Source organism: Theropithecus gelada, chromosome 13 (assembly GCF_003255815.1).
Source record: "Theropithecus gelada isolate Dixy chromosome 13, Tgel_1.0, whole genome shotgun sequence".
Taxonomy (NCBI): Eukaryota; Metazoa; Chordata; class Mammalia; order Primates; family Cercopithecidae; genus Theropithecus; species Theropithecus gelada.
Window position 1 is genome coordinate 46548672 of NC_037681.1, and position 17723 is coordinate 46566394.

Consider the following 17723-nt stretch of genomic DNA (forward strand, 5'->3'; position numbering starts at 1 on the left):
AAACCCAGGCTGGGGAAAGTGCTTTATATCCTGGTACACCGTGGTGAGCAGAAGCCCAGGCAAGGCATCTACACAGACAGGTGTGTGTGGTTGAGCCCACCAGGTCCCCCTTTCTCTCATCCCAGTCCCTCCCTAAGGTGCTGCCTAGAATTCTGCACACACATTCTTAACTTCCAAAGCACAGGGCTTTCTTCCAGATTGCTTTATGAAGGAGGTGTTTAAACCAGAAGGGCAAAGACACTGACATAGAGTTTGGTTTTTATTGTTATGTGTTTGGCTGGGTGCAGAATTACCCTCACCACTCACCACCCCTGGCCACCCTGGCCTCTTGGGAGGAACAGGCAGAGAGGTGGCTCCAGATGGCTCCTGGCTGCCACTCTAGGCCTCAGGGCTTATACAATGAGCACAGTGGGCTCTAGCTTGCAACAGGAAGTGCAAACTAATTCACAGTCACACTTCACCAGGAGGGAGAGATGGTCTTGGCTGAAGGCACTTTGATCAGGGAGCAACCCCAGTGCCGGAGTTTGTCTTCCTTCTCGTTACTCTGATAAATCTAGACCACTCTGTTGGAGAACCCGCACTGCCAGCAGCTGGAGTTGGTGCACTGACTGAGCAAGGCGTGAGGCCTGCTCACTGGTAGAACTTCTTGTTGGGGCTGTTAGCATGGTCAGCTAGCAGCTGGCATGGGGTGAACTGTTTTCCATAGGCAGCTTCATACTTCTTGAGCCGGTCCACTATCTTCTGGGCGCCATACAGATCCACAAAGCGGAAAGGCCCTGAATAGAGAAAGAGGAGTTCATTGAAGGAGATGCAACACGGGCTCCAGGCTAAAGTGAGCTGCTTTCCCAATCTGCGAGACCAACCTCCAAGACAAGGCGGGAAGCCAAGCCCAAAGACCGCTCCGATGTCTCCCTCTGCAGGTGTGGCCAAGATCCCCTCTTGCAGGCACATGACTGCCTCATTCACAAATCTTGTCACCAGGCGGAACTGGATGTCTTCATCTGAGGAGCTGCCAACAGAGAGATGTTTAGGTAGAAGAAGAGAAAAAGGGGAGGAAAGCCAGACCCACAGATGCAGAATGGAAGTCGGGATGGGTGTATGGGGAGCTCTGTGGGCCGGTTGGTGATGACCCTCAGAGAAGATGCTGCCTGGGTGGGCCAAACTTTCCCATGGAAAAAGTGGAGAGTAACTTGCCCTAATTAACATGAAACTGAGCACCTAGAACAGGGCCTGGTGCCAAGATAATCAGTATCTCTTTGGCATCAGCAACAGTCAGCTGCTCACAAATGCCAATAAAGATCTGGGAGGGTGAAGGGGCCAAGGAGAATCTGTCCTTCCAGCAGCTCTCTGGGACCTTGCCAGAGAAGGCTGGAGCAGGGAGGGCCTTCACCAGATGTGGCCTGGTTCTCACCTCGATGCCAGGCAGAGACCAAGGCAGCACGTGTGAGGGCCTTCCACTTGGAAAGCTACCATGCCAGCATCAGGAGTGGTCCTCCTGTTCAGGTATGGTGGTCACAAAGAAAATGGAAGAGAGCACCATGGCACGTGTATACCTAAGTAACAAACCTGCATATGTATCCCAGAACTTAAAGTATTTAAAAAAAAAAAAAAAAGAAAGAAAGAAAATGAAAGAGGGGCTGGGAAACTTTGGGCTGTCAGAGAAAGTCTATTTCCAGGCATTAGCCACTCAAATGGACTTACACTTCAGACTTAGGAGGCAGCTTCAGACTCGCTAAAATACTATCCATGTCAGAATTCAAATCCTTCCTCTTCACACCCTCCTGATAGATGTAAAAGCCCTTCCCAGACTTGCGACCTAAAAGAAGCAAGAAAAGGGAGTGTTACTATTCCTTCTCAGAACGCTGGCCTGGCCAGGCATGGTGGCTTACACCTGTAATCCCAGCACTTTGGGAGGCCGAGGTGGGTGGACCATTTGAGGTCAGGAGTTTGAGACCAGCCTGGCCAACATGGTGAAACCCCATTTCTACTAAAAATACAAAAATTAGCCGGGTGTGGTGGTGGGCGCCTGTAATCCCAGCTACTCAGAAGGCTGAGGCAGGAGAATCGCTTGAACCTGGGAGGTGGAGGTTGCAGTGAGACGAGATCATGCCGCTGCACTCCAGCCTGGGCCACAGAGTGAGACTGTCTCAAAAAACAAAAAACAAAAAAACAACCCTGGCCTGAGAATTCTTGTCTCTGTTGGTCTATTATAAAGCTCTGGCCTCTTCTGAATTCCTGAATTTGTATGTCTAGCTAACCCTAGCAAATTAGTCGTTGTCAGAAGAGTGGGCAGAGGGAAAGATCATCTTGTGACCTGGATCTTGGGCACCTGTGTACCTGGATGAGAAAGGCCACCTGGGTGAGTTTTAACATCCCGATATGCAACACCAGGCCCTAGGACACCCAGGTTGTAATGCTGATTTTGCTATTTTGCCGAGAAAGTCCCCTGTGGGCCTCAACTGTATACTGTGTATTGTGAGCTTATACTTTCTCCCCGCAGCTCGCCAGACAACATGGTAAAGCCCGGATGCAGAGCTTGCTTCTGCACTAGCGCAGATTTCGTCTCTGGGGGATAAAAATGCTTGTCCATCTGGCATAACTTGGACCAGGTGATGCTAGAGCCCCAGAAGGGTAGAACTCTGCCTTTTGTCCATAATCTATAGTCCTAGCCCTTAGAAGGTTCACATGACTGTTTTCTTTTTTTTTTTTTTTTAATATATAAACGAAGGGGCCTCACCATGTTGCCCAGGCTGGCCTCAAACTCCTGGGCTCAAGCGATCCTCCCACCTCAGCCTCCTAAGCAGCTAAGACCATAAGTGGTTGCTACCGCACCTGACTCATGAAATCATTTTTGAAATCTCCAATGACAAGGGCTCTGTGTTTAGAAAACTTTCTTCCAGGAGGGCTTCTGTAACTCTTTGGTCTCAGGAACTGCTCAGAACTTTGTAACTAGTGGTGCTAGTTATGTTTCCTTGAGGCTACTCACCTAGGAAGCCCTTGGACACCATCTGTGTCAGCAGTTCTGGGTTTCCGCCTCCAAACCGCTCCCCAAAGACTTTGCCCAGATCTTCCGCCACATGTTTTGCTACATCCACGCCAACTTCATCCACCAGTGTGGCGGCACCCACAGGAAAGCCAAAACTTGTGGTCAGGGAATCCAGCTTCTTCGGGTCAACTCCTTCCTGAACAGGAAGCGAAGCAGGGACCTCTGGGGAAGGGCAGCCCAATTCCCCCCAAAGGGCTCCCTGTACTGGCTCCAAACACTGCCTTGTGTAAAACCCACTTCTGAGTGTCACCTGACTAGGCCCAGGACTGGTGCTATTCATTCAGGGAAGCACAAAGAAGTCTGGGGCCACAAGTGGAAAGTCTGAGCCTTCTCTAATCTACAGCAGTTTAAGGACGTTTAGAGATGACTAAATTCTTCATTTTCTTCTTGTTTGCATTTCTGAATCTCAATAATAAGGAGATTCCATGACAGACGGCTGAATGTGTCATGACCAACAGAAGAAACATCATCAAAAAGCAGCACTCAGAGCCCTGTGATCCCCGAGTCTGGTTAAGTGCCCAGAGAGGAGGATCCCTCTCCTCTCCTGCCAGAATGACCTCGATGGCTACTAGAGGGTTCTGTGTGCTGCAGAAACAGATGCAGCACCAGTTGAACCAAGCAGGCCCTGTTCTGGATGGTCCCTTCCTCAGAGAGGTGCAGAAACAGCATAGAAGACATGCTGTGGGGGGCCTTTAGCTTGCTGGAACAGTGAGGGGGCTGCGGGGCGAAGGGAAAGCTCTGCCCCTTTCAATGCAGTATGAGCCCAACTTCCGACTTCTGTGCAGAGAGAGGGCACCAGGGACCTTCCTAGGCAAGAGCAGGAGTTGGTATATTAGAAGGCAGCTTGGGCCTTATCTTGACATTGTGAGTTTTGGAGTGACTGAAGGAGTGGAAGATGCCTCAAACACTCTGGAGAGCAATACCAACCTGGAGGATTCGGATGACTTCAGACATCATGGGCGCAAGGCACCTGGTAGTATAGAAGCCAGGTCCATCCTGCCAAGGGAGAGAACATGAGCTCACTGGCCCTGTTGCTGGAACTGAAACACTCTACCTTTCCCAGGGTCACTTCAAAGTCATTTGAAAGTCACTGTAAAACTTAAGGTGACTTAAAATCTCAATCAGAATCCTTAAAAATGAAATTGCAGGGGAAGCCATACTAGGGGTAGCCTGGCTTGAATCAAATAGTACAGCAGATAGTTTCATGGCCACCTTCAAGGTCTGGGATGGCTGGGAGAACCCTGCCACGCCCTAGATACTCCCCACTCCCACCTTGACTCAGTGGGACAGTCAATGCCACCGTCCATCCTGGAGACAACCCAGGGGAAAATCATATCAAAATCTGGTCATTTGCCCCAGAATATTTATAAACAAGCCTGGAGGTAAAAGGAGTCTTATTAGAACTTTTCAAACTCTACAGCTCTGTTACACAGCCCCTTACCTTAACCACAATGATGACCTTCCCCTGCTTGAGACCGACTGCTACAGCTGAAGCACTGGTGTCTCTGGAAGTTTTCTCAGTCGTGATAATCTCCAGCAGCTGCATCTTGTCCACGGGAGAGAAGTAGTGCATGCCGATCACCTGGCAAGGGGAACCAAAAGCCAACAGATTGGAGAATGCGGTTGAGGAATCTAGAGCATTCCTTCTCTGTTAGGAAAACACTAGAAAGAAAGGTGGCTGTGATATAGGAATACTGCTTGACATAGCTGAGTGGTTTGGTTCCATGGGTCTTTGATAAAAGTTTAGTATGTTTAGGGAGAGCATATTGGAATCCTCCTCTTCCATTTGCTTCTAAGGTTTTTCACTACAGACATCAGATCCTCCCACAATCAGTGCCAAAACCACAGCTCGAGTCCAAACTAGATTTATTGGGGAACAACGGATGAAGGCTCCACTTATATTAATGATACTGATAGGTTAGATAAGAGGATCCATTTTTTGGGGAGGGGGCGGGGCAGGCAGAAGAATTAATGTGTTGGGTTGTCAGAGATGTATTTGCATTTTACACAGATGGGTCTCACCACCAGGATACTAGATTTAACTAACACTCCTCAACAATCAGATGCATTTAAGACTCATTAAACCAGCAGTTCTCCACGTGTAGCACCCGGGCCCAACAAGCACTGTCGTCACCTGGGAGCATTAGGCGTGCATGTTCTCAGGCGTAGCCCAGCCCTCCTGAATCAGAAACTCCATGGGTGGGGCCCAGATTTGTTTTAATAATCCCTCCTGGTGATTCTGATGCGTGCTAAAGTTTCAGAGAACCCCCTCATTGAGCTAACAGCTACACCGTCTTCACAACAGAACTGTGGTGAAAGAAGTCTAATTCATTTATTTATAGTTTTGCTTTCTCCCTCTCACTTTAGCTATAAGGTACAACAAGTAATATCTATAATTTTTGGCTGCTCATTATCTACCTGCTTTTCAATACATTTACCACTTATTCCTTACATTTAATCCATTACAACCCTGTGAACTGGTCAGCCTAATTATCTAGATGAGGAAAAAAGGTATCAAGAAGTTGGCAGTTCAGAGTCAGTCAGCATATGACGGGGTGGGATTCCACTACAGGTCTGTCTGTCTCCAATGCCATTATGTAATACACAGATCAATTAAATGTTATGTAAACTTATCAGTCCAAAAGTTGTTTCTAACCCCGACAGTGTTCTTTTAGTTACGTCTGAAATACTTAGGACCTGATTCAGACTCAGTACTCCTGAGCAAAAGAATTAGCCTTTATTGACATAGAATTTCTATATAATAAAATGCACAGATCTTAAAAGTGTTCACATCAATGAGTTTTGACAACTGTATATACATCCATATAATCACTACCCCAAGCAAAATACATTTACATCACTCAGAAAGTTGTGCCAAAGATGACCAACGCATCCTGGATGGCTGGGGATTTCCCAACTGTGGCACTGAGGGTCCTGTGTCCCTTGGTCCCAGGCAAACCAAGATGGTTGGTCACCCTATTTTGCCTTTTTGGCCTTACTTTTAAATGAATGACATAAGGCAAGCAGGTGAGAAAAGCTATCCTGGATATTTGCAGGCCAGAGCTGCGAAGTGTGATGCTTGTTCTGCTCCGATGGTGGGGAGAGGTTAGCATCAAATGAACAGCAACGGCATTGCCTGTACTGATTTTAGATGCCACACAGATGTCTTGAGTGATATGACACGATCAGACTGTCCATCTGTAGACTATCAGCTGCCACTTCTCCCTATGACCTTTATCCTGCCATCACTGAGCCTGCCTCTGTCAGGTCCCTGCATCACTTCTAATCTGCTGTGTGCCAGGAAACTAGATTACCTTGCATTAGCAAGCTAGAAGAGTAGGAATAGGCTTTTGTGTTTTCAGTACATAGAATTTATATTAACACTTTCAGCTGCTTAAAGTTCTTTTCTAATTCCTGCCTACCTTCAGCTGGTTCTGGTTAGCAGAGGCTAACTGGTATCCTCCAGAGAAGTGAGTTGTTTTACTTCTCTTTGAATGATTTCACTTCCCCTTAATGACTCTGGTTGAGAGCAAAAATAAATTTCTGGGCATCATTCCAAATACTCACAGAAAGTGCTTCTATATAACCCAGCCCTTTCATGTCCTGGGGTAGAAGGTGTAAGCAAACCCACAGGCAGACACATCCCACCATTCCTGCCATTCCCTGGAGTTGGAACCAAACCTGTTCTAAACAGTCACTGACTCTGCTCTGTAGCCAAACTGATATTTTGGAGCATCCTTTCTTAAGGCCTATCCCTCAATGCCTAATTGTAGGATACAGGTAGGCTTTATATCCTGAACCTGAAAAACAATGCTCATTTGGGATTCTTGAAAAGGATATTTTTTGTTGTACTTTACTTATTCCTGCATCTCACACTAGTCATGGTATTAGCATTTATGTGTCCAGTGTTTAGGAACCACCCGCATCCACTTCGTAATCCAGACCTGCCTCTTCTGTACTCAAGCTCTAAGCCTTTATCAGTGAATCTGAAGCAATAAAACATCTCAGGATTTTTCTCTGTTCCGAGTTTACCTTCTCAGGTCTTTTGCTGACAGCAGCAATTTCACTGATTGGGAGAGCAGATGTGTTACTGGCAAAGATACAGTGATCTGGAATCACCTGCAGGGGAAAAGCATTTAACAATGTGTCAGGTAGGCCTGGGAGATGATTAGAGGCCATGGCAAAGCTAATGAGTGACACCTGGGCTCAGCCCACTCTCTCACCCCCAACTGCTCAGACAGTAGATGTCACTCACCCAGACATTGACGGATCACCTAGGGGTTTTTGTGTTGGGGAAGATGTTGACCTTGTTCCTTTTCCCATTCTGCCTTCCTCTAGTTGTGACCCATCATGAGGTCACCTTATCCTGACCTAGAGACTACATCTCAGCAGTTGGGTCAATAAAACAGAACAACACTGAAAAGACCACCTTGAATCGCAATTCATTCAACACCCAGCATGGGCGTCAACTCCTCTTTTGTTTGGATCTGCCCTGGAGTCTGGAAGCTTATGAAACACTCCCCCACTTCACCTTTATAAGAACAAGCCAAAATGTGCATGCTTGTCTCATTTTATACAGTGTGTTACTAAAAAATGGCATACCACTATAATTATAGCTACAGGACACAAATACTAGTAACTATTAGCTTCATCAACCTGGAGAATAGTCTCTAATGCAGATTGTCTCAGCATTCTAGCCACGATCCCAACTTACTCATGTTTTTATTTATTTATTTTATTTTTATTATTTTTTTAAGACAGTCTCACTCTGTTGCCCAGGCTGGAGTGTAGTGGTGCAGTCCAGGCTCACTGCAACCTCCGCCTCCCAGTTATTCATGTTTTTATTCAGATGGCTGGATGAAAAACGTGAAAGGGACACCTGTCAAATGTGTGCAAACCTGGAATAGGCAGAATCCTAACAGAGATGAGAATCAAGGAGGAAGACACATTCAACACTGAAAAGCTGAGTACAAAATAAGATTATAATGCAATAAAAGTACTGCATTAAGATTAAAAAAAAAAAAAAAAGGAAAGAACTCTGTGGGTACTTGAAGGACAAGACCTGGCTTGGCAGTATTTGTGGTAAAGATCCCATGATTTTAGTTAATCAAGAGTGGAGGGTGGGCACGGTGGCTAAACAATTATAATTCCAATACTTCAGGAGGCCAAGGATGGAGGATTGCTTGAGGCCAGGAGTTCAAGACCAACCTCGGCATCATAGTGAGACCTTATATCTACAACAAATAACTTTTTTTTTTTTTTTGAGACAGAGCCTCGCTTTTTCGCCCAGGCTGGAGTGCAGTGGTGTGATCTCAGCTCACTGCAAGCTTTGCTGCCCAGGTTCAAGCAATTCTCCTGCCTCAGCCTCCCAAGCAGCTGAGATTATAGGCGCCTGCCATTGCGCCTGGCTAATTTTTTTGTAGTTTTTAGTAGAGACGGGGTTTCATCATCTTAGCCAGGCTGGTCTTAAACTCCTGACCTTGTGATCCACCTGCCTCGGCCTCCCAAAATGCTGGGATTACAGGTGTGAGCCAGAGCGCCTGGCCTTACAAAAAATAACTTTAAAAAATTAGCCAAGCATGGTGGCACATACCCATAGTCCTAGTTACTCAGGAGGCTGAAGTGAGAGGCTCACTTGAGCCCAGGAGCTTAAGGTTACAGTGAGCTGTGATCATGCCACTGCACTGCAGCCTGGGTGACAGATTGAGACCCTGTCTCTAAAAAAAAAAAAAAAAAAAAAAAGGGGGGGGGGAATGAATTGACAGTACAGCATGACTGTCAGAAAGCTTACATAGTGTCAGATTACTTTCTTAGTAATATAGTGTCTAATGCTGGTGGTGAAATCCTTTCTGAAGAGCAAACTAATGTCTCCAAAGCTGGCTGGCAAACATTCTTCCCTTCCTTGGACATGTATGTCTTCTCTCCCAGCTAGAAGTAGAGTCTGTTTCTCTTCTCCTTGAATCTGGGCTGGTCTTGTGACTTGTTTTTATCAACAGAATGCAGCAGAAGTTACCCTGCCAGTTCCAGGCCTACCTAGCCCTGTGAGGCCCGGTAGCCTCTTTTTTAATTTTTTAAATTATTTATCTTCTTTTATTCCTGACAATAAACTTAGGAAGCTCAGCAGCTTCTGCTTTTGTACTCTTGGAAGCCTGCAGCCACACTACAAAGAAGTTCTGGTGAGATGACTAAGTGAGGACAGGCCATGAGAGATGTGGGGGAAGCAGTGAGGTGCCCCAGCCGAGCTTCCTGCGGAATGCAGCCCAGGAGTGACCCCAGCCTTGACATCAATGGACTTAAGCACCACTGTCTCTGCAGCGCCCTGCCCAGATTGCAGAATTGTGAAAAGATAGTTGTAAACACAGCAGTAGAACACTGAGACATGAGGAAGATACTAGAGAGGACAACCGAAATAGGGGTGGTCTAGAGATAATGCCTGTGGAACAATGTCCAAGGAATGGGTTTTGTTACCTCTGTGGGCAATAAGAGAAGATACTGTTTGTTTGTTTGTTTATTTATTTTGAGACAGAGTCTTGCTTTGTGGTACTCTTATCTTTTGTAATGAGTTCACTGCTCATTATATCCAGCATGTTGCCAAGTCAGAATCATTTCATGTTCACCTTTCGGTAACCCACATTCTGTTTATCCAACTATAGACTAGCTTAGGCCTTGGACCTCATGCCTGAATTACTGCTATTACTCCTCGGAGCTCACTCTTCCTACTCCCCACTTCAAATACTTGTTTTGTTCATGTCAGTCCATCTCAAGAAGTGGCTATGGAGAACATTTGGGAGCTGGGCCAAGGCAGCATTTCCACAGAACAAGCATCTGGAGGAACTGTCCTCCCCTATTTCCTTTGCAGCCTTAGACCTGAAGAGGTTTGGTTATGGCTTTTGGCTAACCAAAAAATCTTAAAGCATCTGGCTATACTTTGTGAGGTTACCTGTATGTTTGGGTGACAGAGTTCCTACATGAATAAGGTGAACGAACCCTAATTTTCTTCCTTTAGGATTTAGATTTGACCTTTATAACATATGCAGTGTGCATGAGCACACATAAAAACTTAACGTTTGATAATGAAAAGTCCTTTCTTTTTTGGAGATGGAGTCTTGCTCTGTCGCCCAGGCTGGAGTGCAGTGGCGCGATCTCGGCTCACTGCAACCTCCGCCTCCCGGGTTCCAGCGATTCTCCTGCTTCAGCCTCCCGAATAGCTGGGACTACAGGTGCATGCCACCATGCCCGGCTAATTTTTGTATTTTGTAGTAAAGATGGGGTTTCACCATATTGGCCAGTCTGGTCTCGAACTCCTGACCTCGTGATCCGCCCGCCTCAGCCTCCCAAACTGCTGGGATTACAGGCGTGAGCCACCATGCCCAGTCTTTGAATAGTCCTTTTTTAAAAGCAACCATGAGTTTCCTATAGCTCCTTTAAAAAAAAAATCTCTGTTTTCTGTTCACTACACTAGGATTCAAGTATAACAGCCCCTTGCTTACCGCTTCTACTTCCTTTAGCACTCTGTGCTTAAGACTAAGGTCCTCAAACACAGCTTCAATCACCATGTCGGCCTTTTCAAAACCTTGGTAATCAAGCTGCCCAGTCAAGTTGCTGAAGATGGAATCCCTTTCAAATGATGTTAGAGCTTTCTTCTTCACTTTGTCATTTAATCTAGAAAAAACACATTCCTAGTTAGATGGGAAGAAAAGGAAACTAATGTTTACTTGAGTGTCCATGGGCCAGAGCACACATGTGTTTTTCCCCAACTCTGTGAGGTAGTTGTTCTATTACTCCCATTCTGAGGGAGACTTTCGAGTTGTTTAAAGAGTCTCAGAGGGACCTATGGTCAAATAGCTTGAGAAGGGAGGGTGCTAGAATTCAGACATGTTAACTCCCAAGTACACATTCTTTCTACCATAGAATGCCTCCAAATGCCCAACTTACATAAACTAAATCACTCTTAAACCAGTTAAATTTGCCAAGAGGAGTAAATAACATGAATACTAGAATGGCAAAACAAAAGAGCAGTTCTGGTAATTCTCTACCTATGAGAGGGGAAGCAGCCAAAGTGTGTCTGAGACCACATGGTTTTATATTTGCTTATCGCAAATATATAATTTTATGCTATTCTGTAGTTGCAATCTTTTTTTTTTTTTTTGAGATGGAGTCTTGCTCTGTTGCCCAGGCTGGAGTGCAGTGGCACGATCTCGGCTCACTGCAACCTCTGTCTCCCGGGTTCAAGCAATTCTCTGCCTAAGCCTTCTGAGTAGCTGGGATTACAGGCGCCGACCACCGTGCCTAGCTAATTTTTTTTTTTTTCAGTCGAGATGGGGTTTCACCATCTTGGCCAGGCTGGTCTTGAACTCCTGACCTCATGATCCATCTGCCTCGGCTTCCCAAAGTGGTGGGATTACAGGCGTGAGCCACCACGCCCGGCCTGTAGTTGTAATCTTCTAAAGAACAGAGACCAAGCATTATTTCCTATATTCTCCATCTACTTCCCACTCATTACCTAGTAGCACATTGCACTGATTAGATAAAATAATATCTCAAGGTTTCTTTTTTCCCACAGGGAGCAGAAAAGGATTCCTGTTATTAAGTCATTTAACTGATTATTTTTTGTTGCCAAGGGAAGCAGGCTCTCTTAGATTCCATCTGACCACACTTTCAGAATGAATCACCCAGAGTTTTCCTCTAAATGAAGAATGAAGCTAAACCCCATTCACTAATTTCCTTAACCAAAAGAAAAATTAAGGCCACAAGATAAATACAAAGTATTCAAATAAGGTCTTAAGGGCCGGGCATGGTGGCTCACACCTGTAATCCCAGCACTGTGGGAGGCTGCAGCGGGTGGATCACTTGAGGCCAGGAGTTCAAGACCAGCCTGGCCAACATGGTGAAATCCCATCTCTACAAGAAAAACAAAAATCAGGCTGGGCACGGTGGCTCAAGCCTGTAATCCCAGCACTTTGGGAGGCCGAGTCGGGCAGATCACGAGGTCAGGAGATCGAGACCATCCTGGCTAACACGGTGAAACCCTGTCTCTACTACAAAATACAAAAAACTAGCCAAGCGAGGTGGTGGGTCGCCTGTAGTCCCAGCTACTCGGGAGGCTGAGGCAGGAGAATGGGGTAAACCCGGGAGGTGGAGCTTGCAGCGAGCTGAGATCCGGCCACTGCACTCCAGCCTGGGCGATAGAGCGAGACTCCGTCTCAAAAAAAAAAAAAAATCAGCTGTGCGTGGTGGCGCATGCATGTAGTCTCAGCTATTTGTGAGGCTGAGGCAGGAGAATTGCTTGAACCCGGGAGGCAGAGGTTGCAGTGAGCCAAGATCGCACCATTGTGCTCCAGCCTGGGCAACAAAGTGAGACTCTGTCTGAAAAGAAACAAAAACATCAAATAAGGTTTTAAAAGTATCGGCTCAAACCTTTTGTTTTTGATAATCAGGACAGCAGTCAGCAAACAAGATACTTGTCAGCATTCAAAACATTATTAGTTGCTCTAATTCTAATGCCCGATTAAACTATTCCCAAGAGAGGACAGGAACTATTATGTCCCAAGTCAGCCGTGTGGTGAGCAGCACTCACCAGAACTTGATGTTTCTACGACAAAAAGGGGAACTCAGGACACTATTCAAGAGAGATTGGGGGAGGAAATTATTTTAGAGCAACAATTTCTTACTTTGTGATGGCATGGAATGCTGTTTGGGATGCTTGCATGCTAGTTTCAGGGCACTGCTGCTATCTAGCACATGCCATTTTTTTGGTCAGAATCTTCTACTACAACTTGTTATCTTACAATAATCTGCCAACATGATGAAACCTGCCAGATCCTGGTTAGCATTATGGCAGCAATATGTGAGTTTCTCTGCAGAAAAGGGATAACAACATGCTTAAGCTATCTAATCCATTTAAGAAACAAAAAAGCTCACTCAGCTAAAACTCACATGCAGGATGGTTTAAGTGCAGCCAGCTTGTCCATTAAATGTGAGCAGAAAACTGATCAAACCAACCTCCCATTTGGCCAAGCTGCTGCTCCATCTTTCCCTGTGCAAAACAGGCAGTATGTGTGTGGTGGTGACAGAGGCAGGAGGTGAGGAGGGGGAATAATATTCCCCCTTTATTAATTCAGAGGTAAGATGGAGATAGTCTGTAAAGCCACAGACACTGTGGAGGAATCAGTTTACGGCTTCTCTCTGTAATGCCAGTCAGGAAATACAAGGCTCAAGAGTCCTGATCCTGGCCCTGCCTTGCCCCTGCAATTACCGCCCATTTCCTTACATCCTAACCTCACTCAGTCTTCTCAACAGAGACAGTCATGCCGTTTCAATAATCCTTAACAATAGAGCAATTACATGCAAACTGTATCAAAATCCGCAGGCCTGATACTAAAGTGTAAAATGGCATTAACAAGTATCTACTAGATAAGATTTTCCCTTCTGTATTCAAAGACTAGACTCCAAGGATGTTAATTGTCTATAATATTGTAAAAAAACGAAGTCAAAGAAGGAACTGGCATTTCTAAAAATCAAAAGAAACTTGGCTTCACTACGGAGTATCTAGAACTTACTATGTTCAGGAAAAAGGAATCTGTGATGACAAAAACAAACAAAAAACCCACCAAACCACCACAAAAACCAACCAACCAAGAAAAAATGGACATTCTAACTCTTGCAAAGAGAGAGAGCAGGCTTACCCTTTGAATACTTGTTGCTGTCCTCGGTCTAGCCCAGTGAGGGTGGCATCTTTAAGTATAGTCTTTAGCCCCTTATCTACGGAGACTTGGGCGATGCCTGCTCCCATCAGCCCTGCACCAAGAATAGCCAGATGCCTGCAAGGAAAGGATGAAATGACTTTCGGTAAACTGATCTCAATCATTTCAGTAAAAGTGGAAGATTGCCTAAGTTATTCAATAAATCAACTAATGCAGGCACAACTATAAGGTGTTTCAAATAATTTTTATTTATTAAAAACACAGCTTTAATAAATGATTGATTTTAAAAGTTAAGTGCAAAAACCCACCAAGTCTAAATGATTGATTTTAAAAGTTAAGTGCAAAAACCCACCAGGTCTAAAAGAACTGGTCTACCCAACATAGAATTATACTAATCTTCAATCATGCTTCGGAATCACTGAAAACAAAACAACCAGTTTATGTTTAAGTCAACATGAGTATTTTTTTTTTCCGAACAAAAGCCAACTTGCAGTGATACGCCCAAAAAGACCAACCTCTTTTCTTATTGAACAACTTATTTGTCAGGGATTTTGACTATCTGTCAGTCATCTTTCTTTGTTTTTTTTGTTTTTTGAGACAGTTTTGCTCTGTCGCCCAGGCTGGAGTGCAGTGGCTGGATCTCAGCTCCCTGCAAGCTTCGCCTCCTGGGTTTACGCCATTCTCCTGCCTCAGCCTCCCGAGCAGCTGGGACTACAGGCGCCCGCCACCTCGCCCGGCTAGTTTTTTGTATTTTGTAGTAGAGACGGGGTTTCACCATGTTAGCCAGGATGGTCTCGATCTCCTGACCTCGTGATCCGCCCGTCTCGGCCTCCCAAAGTGCTGGGATTACAGGCTTAAGCCACCGCGCCCGGCCAGTCATGTTTCTTTCTTTTTTTGAGACATGGTTTTGCTCCCTCACCCAGGCTGGAGTACAGTGGTATAATCCTAGGCTCACTGCAGCCTTGAACTCCTGGGTACAAGTGATCCTTCCGCCTCAGTCTCCTGAGTAGCTCGGACTAAAGGTGTGCATCACCACTCCTGGCTAATTTTTAAGTTTTTTTGTAGGGATAGGGTCTCACTATGATGCCCAGGCTGGTCTCAAACTCCTGGCCTGGCCTCAAATGATCCTTGCACATGAGCCTCCCAAAGAGCTGGGATTACAGGTGTGAGCCATCGTGTAATCTTTCATTTCCCCCAAAATCTGTGCCTTTATCACTCCTTGTCTGGATGAGTTCAAAGTCTCCTCCACAGTCTCTTTGCTTCCAGACCTTACCCCTTCCTTAAACACCTCCACATATGCACATTGCTACCTTTTTTTGCCCCTGAATTCCTCTAGAACTTCTCAGGACCACTTGATTTACCCCACAGTATTCTGGAATGGCTTCGTGTCCATTATTTGTCTCCTCAATTAAATTCGAAGCCTTTTGAGGACCAGAGATCATTATCTGCTTATTCATTTTAGTTCCCTATAGTTCTGGAATAATTTGCCATATTTACACAGTAAATAACTAAGAAAAATTTTTAAAGAATCTCTTCATAAAAGAAGCCCAAGTTTACAGCATTGTTATTCCAATTACAGTTGTAATGAAGGATAAAGTTTCATTCCTAACCATTCTGATTATAATGTTTAAAAATCACACTAAAGTCCTGAAAAGGAAATCTAACTTCAAGTCCTAGGAGCATCTTCTAAATGCAGCTTTGTAATAGTACAAATATTTCCATGGTGAGTGAGAAGTAATTGCGGGACAATGAGAAAATACAGTAGAGAAACAAAAAATAGGGACTGAAAAAAAAAGATTGATACATTTGCTACATCAAAATTAAAAATTTCTGTTTTGGCCAGGCACAGTCGCTTACGCCTGTATTCCCAGCAATTTGGGAGGCCGAGGAAGGCAGATCACAAGGTCAGGAGTTCAAGACCAACCTCACCAAAATACAAAAATAAAAAAATTAGCCGGGTGTGGTGGTGCGCACCTGTAATCCCAGCTACTCAAGAGGCTGAGGCAGGAGAATCGCTTGAACCTGGGAGGCGGAGGTTGCAGTGAGCTGAGATTGTGCCACTGCATTCCAGCCTGGGTGACAGAGCGAAACTCCATCTAAAAAAAAAAAAAAAAAAAAAAATTCCGTTTGACAAATGACCCCACAAAATTAAGACAACCATAGAATGGGAAGAATTTGTGACATATATAGCAGACAAAGGATACTACTGGAAAAATAGAACATGCATATATCAATTTAAAAAGACAACCAAATAAAATGGGCAAGGGATATAAAGCAATTCATAAAAGAACAAAACAAATTGTCAATAAAGATGCTCAATTTCAGCCAGACATGATAGCTCATGCCTGTAATCCTAACACTTTAGGAGGCCTAGGAGGGAGGATCGCTTGAGCTCAGGAGTTCGAAATCAGCCTGGGCAACACAGTGAGACCTCATCTCTATTAAGAAAATAATAATAATAAAAAGATGTTCAATTTCCCTAATAATTGGGGTGATGCAAATTAAAATGAGATACATCAGACTGGCATTTTTTTTTTTAAGATGGAGTTTCACTCTTGCTGCCCAGGCTGGAGTGCAATGGTGTGATCTCGGCTCACTGCAACCTCCGCCTCCCAGTTCAAATGATCCTCCTGTCTCAGCCTCCTGAGTAGTTGGGATTACAGGTGCCTGCCACCACACCCAGATAATTTTTGTATTTTTAGTAGAGATGGGGTTTCACCATGTTGGCCAGGCTGGTCTCGAACTCCTGACCTCAGGTGATCCACCCACCTAGGACTCCCAAAGTGCTGGGATTACAGGCCTGAGCCACTGCACCTGGCCAAGTATCAGTTAGGATGTACAAAAAATTGGTTCTTTCATGCATGGTTGATGGAAGTACACTTTGTCCTACTTTGGGGGGGTTCTTTGGTTTTGTTAGAACCAAGAACTGCATACTCTATAACCTAGTAATTCTACTTGTCATTATCTACTTTACAGAGATGCACTTAAATACAAGACGACATGCTGTGATGAACAGCTGTATAATAATGTTTGTAATGAAAAATTGGTAACAGCGAGTAATTCATCAATAGGGGATTAAAATGAAGGAGTTACCTGATATGTATCAATCTACATCTCCAAGTCATATCACTGAGTAAAAAGTACAAGCTACAGAATCCATACGGAAGGATTCGTTTTATGTTAAAATATATCGTACAGGCCAGGCATGGTGGCCCATGCCTATAATCCTAGTGCTTTCGGAGGCTGAGGCAGGAGGACTGCTTGAGGCCAGGATTTTGAGACTAGCCTGGGCAACTTAGCAAGAACTCATCTCTACAAATTATTTGAAAATTAGCCGGGTGTGGTGGTGTGCGCCTCTAGTCTCAGCTACACAGGAGACAGAGGTGGGAAGACTGCTTGAGCCCAGGAGTTATGGTGAGCCGTGATTATGCCATTGCACTCCAGCCTGCGTGACAGAATGAGACACTGTCTCTAAAAAAGCAAACCTGCCCCCCTCCTCCAACCAAAAAAATCCCATAAACACAAAACAGTATCTTATAATCTTATTTATGATAGTTTTTTTGAAAGGAGAAAAAGAATGCATTATTTGCTAGGTTGTTTTTTGTTTGTTTGTTTGATGGGAGGGCATTTGCTGGAATGTAAACTTTAGCTGTAACAATAATAGTAAAATCTAAAACTGTCTTTAAAGCTTTTTTGTTATAACAGAGTCCACAGCTAAAATATCACTCATTTCTTAACTGTTACGCTCTGCTTCATTAACACCAGAATTTTCATGATGGCTTTATAGTTGTTTAATATTTGTCTACAACAATGTAGAGTTAAATTAACACACTTCACAATCTATGGAATCCTTCTGGTAAACATCTTCAGCACCCCCAAAATGACCCACTTGTGTAATTACCCAGCAGGCTAACATCTATGGTGCATGACGCTTTATAAGCCAACTGCTGGGTGACATGAACTTTTGAGGGTTG

The 17723-nt window shown here is 44.7% G+C and overlaps 1 protein-coding gene across 3 annotated transcripts in view; it reads right to left on the reverse strand.

Moving 5' to 3' along the window:
* Positions 1-240: 240 nt before the first annotated feature.
* The window catches only part of HADHA (hydroxyacyl-CoA dehydrogenase trifunctional multienzyme complex subunit alpha), a 57935-nt gene continuing 40452 nt past the window's right edge, over positions 241-17723 (reverse strand). For 2 of the 3 annotated variants that reach the window (XM_025405849.1, XM_025405850.1), the window contains 9 exons: positions 13732-13866; positions 10537-10708; positions 7079-7165; positions 4488-4628; positions 3974-4042; positions 2987-3182; positions 1702-1816; positions 864-1009; positions 241-776 (listed from right to left, as the gene is read on the reverse strand). In XM_025405849.1, coding sequence (XP_025261634.1) covers positions 631-776; positions 864-1009; positions 1702-1816; positions 2987-3182; positions 3974-4042; positions 4488-4628; positions 7079-7165; positions 10537-10708; positions 13732-13866 — 1207 coding nt within the window. In that variant the 3' untranslated portion in view covers positions 241-630. Of the gene's footprint in view, positions 1010-1701; positions 1817-2986; positions 3183-3973; positions 4043-4487; positions 4629-7078; positions 7166-10536; positions 10709-13731; positions 13867-17723 lie in introns of all 3 variants that reach the window. The other variant, XM_025405847.1, reaches the window with a different exon arrangement.